This window comes from Dipodomys spectabilis, unplaced genomic scaffold, assembly GCF_019054845.1.
Source record: "Dipodomys spectabilis isolate Male_0828 unplaced genomic scaffold, ASM1905484v1 ptg000387l, whole genome shotgun sequence".
In the NCBI taxonomy this organism is placed as follows: Eukaryota; Metazoa; Chordata; class Mammalia; order Rodentia; family Heteromyidae; genus Dipodomys; species Dipodomys spectabilis.
The window spans coordinates 2263011-2270184 of NW_024871064.1; the positions used below are offsets into that span (position 1 = coordinate 2263011).

At 32.0% G+C, this 7174-nt stretch overlaps 1 protein-coding gene across 4 annotated transcripts in view; it reads left to right on the top strand.

Moving 5' to 3' along the window:
* The window catches only part of Lrrcc1 (leucine rich repeat and coiled-coil centrosomal protein 1), a 29031-nt gene extending 22582 nt beyond the window's left edge, over positions 1-6449 (top strand). For all 4 annotated transcript variants that reach the window (XM_042667281.1, XM_042667282.1, XM_042667283.1 and 1 more), the window contains 7 exons: positions 498-683; positions 1434-1608; positions 2634-2797; positions 3329-3537; positions 4057-4194; positions 4927-5062; positions 5862-6449. In XM_042667281.1, the coding sequence (XP_042523215.1) occupies positions 498-683; positions 1434-1608; positions 2634-2797; positions 3329-3537; positions 4057-4194; positions 4927-5062; positions 5862-5984 (1131 nt within the window). In that variant the 3' untranslated portion in view covers positions 5985-6449. The remainder of the gene's footprint in view (positions 1-497; positions 684-1433; positions 1609-2633; positions 2798-3328; positions 3538-4056; positions 4195-4926; positions 5063-5861) is intronic.
* Positions 6450-7174: the final 725 nt, after the last annotated feature.

Consider the following 7174-nt stretch of genomic DNA (forward strand, 5'->3'; position numbering starts at 1 on the left):
ACAGCACCACTTCTGGCATTTTTTATGTGGTACTGAGGAATCAAACCGTGGGCTTCGTGCATGCTAGGCAAGCACTATACCACTAAGTTACATTCCTAGCCCTCACCTGTGTTACTTTAGGATCTTCCTCTTTCCATCCTTGAACCTACTTCCTTCTTTTTATGGTGATCACATCATCCATAATGTATAAATGAGAATGTAACTTGACAAAGATTTTAGTCTTTGTTGTTCATTAATTTATTGTAGTACATACAACAATGGCTGGCATATATCAAACTTAAATATTTGTCATAATGAATTCTCATCTTAGGTATACTTTCTCTAATAAGGACCAGTGACTAACCTCACTGTGTCATTTTCATCATCAACATTTGTAGTTTAAAGCAAATTTACTCTTTTGCTAAAACTGACTATGAAAATGAAAGGCAAACTACTGTATGCAGATATTTTCTTATTATTTGAAGAACTGCCATTTATAATGCAATTTTGAATTACAGGTCAAAGATGGTTTTCAGAATGTGGCAACAGAGTTAGCCAAGAGTAAACATGCCCTTATTTGGGCTCAACGAAAAGAAAATGAATCCTCTTCTTTAATAAAAGATTTGACCTGCATGGTGAAAGAACAAAAATCAAAACTTGCAGAAGTTTCCAAATTGAAGCAGGAAACAGCGGCAAATTTACAGGTAAAATCTTACAACTTTTTTTTACATTGTCTCATATTATAATGGCCTTTGGAAGTACACAAAATGAACTTTTAGATTATCCTAATTTTGTAGTTTAATGTACATCAGAAAACACAACTGAGGAGAGATTAAACTTACTATTTCACAAATTGTAGGGCTTACATTAAAAGTGTATTTACATAAAAAACAAATAGATTTACTTTTTAAACCATGTTAAATAAGTACCTGCTTTACAGTGATAATATAGAAATAGGAAAAGCATCCTCAAGTAGTATTGAAGTGCATTTAGAAAGAGCCACTTGAATAGCTGACGTTAATTTTGTAATGGTAATGTTGGTGATTTTTAAATACCCTTAACTATAATAGTTTTTAAGTTAATGTCTTTATTACTGTTGTCTCAGTTTTAAATAAACATATAATACTTTACCCAGTATAAGTGAACTTGTGGAAAAGTAATGTGTACACTTTTCATTTAAGTGCATTATGAGCAAGTTTAAATATTACAGGCATGGTTTCTCTGTTAGAGCTTTAGAACAAAATTCAGAGTTTGAAGAAGTGGCCTCTTAAGTTTTATTTTCTTGCTTTATACTGTATCTTTAGTTAATGAAACTAAAACTTGTGATATAAAATTTGGTTAAAATTTACTTTGTCTTTATTTACTTTGTATAGCTTTTTTTTCATTATAAGATTCAACAGTGAGAACTAAAACACATGACTGATTTTTTTTTTTAATGTTTGGGGTATATACAGAATCAAATCAACACTCTTGGAATTTTGATTGAAGATGACAAGCAGAAGAGTATTCAAATAGAACTCCTCAAGCATGAGAAAGTCCAGCTTATTTCTGAGCTAGCTGCAAAGGAATCACTGATTTATGGTTTAAGAACAGAAAGAAAAGTATGGGGGCATGAACTGGCAAAACAGGGTAAAATTCTCAAATTTTCAAATGTATAATAACCACTGTTAAAAACCAGTGAAATAATGGACTTAACTGCCAATAGATGCCAAGAGAAAAGATGACCCTTTATCTGAAAGGATTTGGCAGTCAAACAAGAATAAAACCTCTGTGGAAACAGAAAATTGAGAAGTTAATTCTTAATTTGTCAATTAAGAAATTATAGCGGCCAGACATAGCAGCACTGTCCACTGCTCAGCAGACATTAAATAGAAAGAAGAAACACTTGAATCCAGGAGTTTAAAACCAACTAGGGCAATGCAGCAATACTAACTTTTTTAAAAAGTCTACAGGTTTGTTTAAATTTATTTCTTTGTATTTTGAGATAAGTATCTTGCTGTGTAGCACTGGCTGGCTTTGAACTCTGAATCTTCCTATCTCATCCTCCTGAACTCTAGAATTAACATGTATGAGCTACTATCCCCAGCTTAAGATGTCATGTAAAAAAAAAAAATAATTCACAGATTTTTTGAAAAGAAAAATTGAATATATTCTTGGGATACTACATGGTGTATATATATGCATTTTGCAACATTTAAATCAAGATTCAAAACATGTATTTCCTTTAATGTTTATTATTTCTTTATGGAGAAAACACCCCAGTTCTGTTAGCACTGATATTTTTTATTGTTCTCATGGCTATATAATTTAGCTACTTTCCTGAACCATGTATACTTTTATAATAGTTAACTAAATAAATCATCAATGCTAATTCTTATGCAGTTATTTTAAATTAATCATTTATTAATGTGATGGTGAAATTTTTAATAATTATGATGATTGGTTTTATTCATGATTTTTATATCTTTTAATAGCCAAAATTTTGAGAAGGCTTTTTGTTTGTTTCTCCTCATCATATTGTGAAATGTGTTTTGGGGTTTTATTCAGTTTTTATTTACTGTCTTTTACATTATTAGATTAGGCTTTTATAAAATGGAAAAACCTTCAAGTTCTTTATGTTTCTAACTTATTTTTTGTTTCCTTTTGTTCTTTAGGGTCATCTTTATCCCAAACTCGTGGACAATTAGAGGCTCAAATAGAAAGTCTGTGTAGAGAGAATGAATCTCTGAGAAAGACAAACGAAAATGATAGTGATGCATTAAAAATAAAAAATAAAATCATGGAAGACCAGACAGAGACAATTAGAAAATTAAAAGATGTAAGTTTGGCATTTGATTTTGAGAAAAGAGCCAATGGCAAGTTTGAACATCTGTCCAGAGCAAAATATCCAAAAAAGATTATCTCCATGGTTTGCAATTATTAAAGAACTTAAAACATAGTATCATAGTTCATTCCTATTTATAATATTTTCTCCTAAAGTGCTGCCTGACGGGCTGGGAAAGTGGCTCAGTGGTAGAGCGCTTGCCTTGCATGCCTGAGGCCCTGGGTTCAATTTCTCAGCACCACATAAGCAAAAAGAAAAAAGCCGGAAGTGGCACTGTGGCTCAAGTGGTAGAGCGCTAGCCTTGAGCTGGAAAGCTGAGGGACAGCGCCCAGACCCAGAGTTCAGGCCCCACGACCAGACCCAAATAAATAAATAAAGTGCTGCCTGATTATTAGCTTGAATATGCTGTCACAAGAGAAATTATTTTATGTGTTCAGTATCCTTTAAGTAATAATTTAAATTATGTCTGGTTAATCAAACTATGAAACATTTAAACTTAATTAATATACTGATTTTATCTTAAAGTGCTTACAAGAAAGAGATGAACAAATCAAACTATTACAAGAAAAGATGACTGAAGTAGAAAAATGTACTCAAGAGCAACTTGACGAAAAATGTACAGAACTGGATACTGTAATTGAGAAATTAGAAAGACACAATGAAAGAAAAGAAAAACTGAAACAGCAGTTGAAAGCAAAGGAAATAGAACTTGAAGAAATTAGAAAAGCTTACAGGTATTATATATTCCACTGAGAAAATAATGTGTGGCTTTCTGGTGTGGTGGCATATGTTTATAATCCCAACTACTCAGGAGGCAAAGAAATTGGTTATAAAGTTAAGGCCTTCCTGAGCAACTTACTGAGACCCTGTCTCAATTAAAATAAAAGTCGAACGCTGATGGCTTATGCCTGTAACCCAAGCTACTCAGGAGGCTGAGATCTGAGGATCACAGTTCAGAGCCAGCCCAGGCAGGAAAAGCTGTGAGACTCATCTCCAGTAAACCACTCAGAAAACCAGAAGTAACACTGGCTCAAGTGGTAGAGTACTCACCTTGAGCTGAGGAGTGCAGAGACAGCACCCAGGCCTCAAGTTCAAGCCCCACGACTGACCAAAAAAAAATAAAGTAAAATAAAAGGACTTAGGAATAAAGCTCAGTGTAGAACATTTGCCTTGCATGTACAGGCACTAAATTCAACCCCAGTACTGAAGGAGATGAAATATGATTTAATAATTTACTCTTAAATTACTTTTAGTTCACTTAATCAGAAATGGCATGATAAAGGAGAACTTCTAGCTCATCTTGAAACACAAGTAAAAGAAGTGAAAGAAAATTTTGAAAACAAGGAAAGACAACTTAAAGCAGAAAGAGACAAAAGTATTGAACTACAAAAGTAAGTGTTAAATTCTAAAGGACATGAGATTCCTTGAAACATGAACACTGAAGGGAGCTGGTTGAAAGAAAATACTAAAAATATGTAGGAATAGTTGCTTGCCAAGAACTTCATTCTGTTTGTAAAAGGTAGTAGTTTCCTTAAAGTTGTTAGATCTAAGATTGACATATATGTATATATTTTTAATATATATGGCTCTATGAAATATATACTTCTTAGAGCAGTGTCTGATACATAATAATTGCTGTATGAGCATATTGTTTTTATTATAGTATTGCTTTAAAACTGTTGGAATGAAAGTGATACTGTCAGCTGTGACTAATTTACACTTAAAAAACTTCTCTTTAGAGAAGAAAGTCACTTGGCCACAGTAATGATGAGATTCTGATAAGAATGGAGAAGATTTAGATAGCAATCTTACACAAGATTATTTTAAATTTAAAGAAAGAAAATGTACCTGTCTCTGCCTTCAGATGCATTCTACAGAACAATTAATAGAAATAATGTTTATCTTGCTACATATAAATAACAGTTGTTGAAACAACTTATACTGTTGAAATTCCTAGAAAAAATAGGTTTAATGGTCAGTTCTCATGTCAACATGCACAGCAACATCAATAACCTAACGTATGAGTAGCAAAAATATACCTAGTTCACACACCCACACATACGAGAGTCTTTAGGGGATTTTTTTTATTTTTATTTATTTTTTTACTGATGCTCTTTTTAAAGGAATGCAGTAGAAAAGCTTCATAGTATGGATGATGCATTTAAAAAGCAAGTTGATGCAATTGTTGAAGCTCATCAAGCTGAAATATCACAACTATCATCTGAAAAGCAAAAATGTATTGATTCTGCAAATTTAAAGGTACTATAAATAAAATTCACTCTAGAAATCAATATTAAATGTTTATATCCAAATAAATCCTTAGAAATTAAAAACAGATAATTTTATAGTCTAATATATCAAGAATGTTATCAAAAGTATCATGAAACCAAGCTTAGTAAACTTAGATTTATTGCAAAACATAATTCTGGTAAGAAGCAAAATTCTAAGTTTCATCCCAATGTATACTTGTTTCATGATCTCTGGATGACAATGTCAATAAAGTAGAAAAAAAGATGAACATATTGGTAGTATATCAGAAGTGTAGTATTGTTTTAGTTACAAACAGAACTAGACAGTATCAGATGCAGAGATCATAGAGGAGTGGAGTTTGTTTCTTGAGGAAGAAGGTTGTTTCAGTTTTGAAAATCTATAAGGAATTGGTGCTTAAGTTAAACTAAACTTAGAACTCAGCATTTTATAGGCAATAGTGAGATAAAATATGAAAACTGAGTTTCTAGCCACACTATGATAGAAATTGCACAATTTCAAACAAATTTTCTAGGCCTAAAATAGAATTGCAATACATTGTTTTATCTTTTTCAGAAGAGTCTAATGAGCACTAAACAGATTATATAAATGAAAGTGCATTGATTACTCTATCAACATGTTTTCCCTATTAGCATTTGGACCAGTTACATTTTACTAACCTTATTTTACAGTAAGTGAATCCCAGTTACAACATATGGAAGAATAAGTTGTTGACATTTCTTCTAGAAAGTATTTTTTTAAATGCCTTTACCTTAGGAAATTAAAATGTAACATTCATACATTGCCTTAGGTTTATCGAGTTGAAGAAGAAATGCGTGAACTTCTGGAAGAAACATGCAAAAACAAAAAAGCAATGGAGGAAAAAATTAAGCAACTAGCTTCTGCTCTAAAAGAAATTCAGCAAGAGATGTGATGGCTTTGAGAACAAATATAATTGAAATGGACCGGCAAGCCTATTGTAAAAATGATTAAATATTGTAAAAGTAGTAACTGCTACGACTTTGAAATGTCTCTTTCTACACATTTCATCATGATTAATTTTAAGAGACTTTTGACCAAATATTTATTGTATATGTAGGTTTTTATAATAAATTTTGTACAATTATGTGTATTAGAAAAAAAACCTATCATAATATCTAGACTTAAGCCACTTTTCTTGTTTCTGTGCTATATACTGTTTGGTAATAACATAGTTGCAAGCAGATTCATAAATGAAGATTAGAATTTTGAGTACATGAGGGAAAATAGTTTATTGTTTTTAGCCTTATAGTGTTGATAAAGAAGTAATTCTATTGTCTGTAGTTGAGAGAGCTCCTATCTTTTTAAGAGTTTATAAGATGTAACCAAAAAGTTAACAAAGATAAAACATGTGACACTCTTTTTTGTTTTTTTTCTTTTTTTGTGGCAGTGCTAGAGTCAAAGATATGGCACAGCATGTTTTAAGAAGCATATGTAGCCTTCACATCTCTCAGAACTACCCTTTTTTTTAGAATGTATTTGACTTTTCATTGAAGAACACATTTAAGATTTTATAAATTCCTGAGGAGCAATTTTGTTCTGCTCTCATTCTCCCTATTAGTTCATGTATATGAAGAGAGTTCTTCATATAAGATAATTAATGATTTCACTTTTATCACTTCTTATGATGTATATGAAAAATGGAAATCTTAAGTGCTATACCCCTCTTATTTCTCAGTAGAAATAAAAATACAATACCACAGTTTTAAATGGATATCAATAGTGCACTAGGTGTTTTAAAGTAAATGGAAAGCTAAGTGCTTGTAACTCATGCCTGTAATCCTAGCTGCTCAGATAACTGATATCTGAGGATCGTGGTTCAAAGCCAGCCAGGCAGAAAAGTCTCTGAGACTCTTAATCTCCAGTTAATCAGCAAAAAACTGAAAAGTGGAGGTGGCTCAAATGTTAGAGCACTCTCCTGGAGCAAGAAAGTCCAGAGATAATGGGGTACCATTAGTTCATGCCCCAGTACTGGCATAACAAAAACAAAAAGGTAAATGAAACCAGAAGAAACTTAACTTCTTAAGAGAAAGTCCCATTTCATGATAACTAAGCTGTGAAGAGATATGTAGGAACATCCCAAAT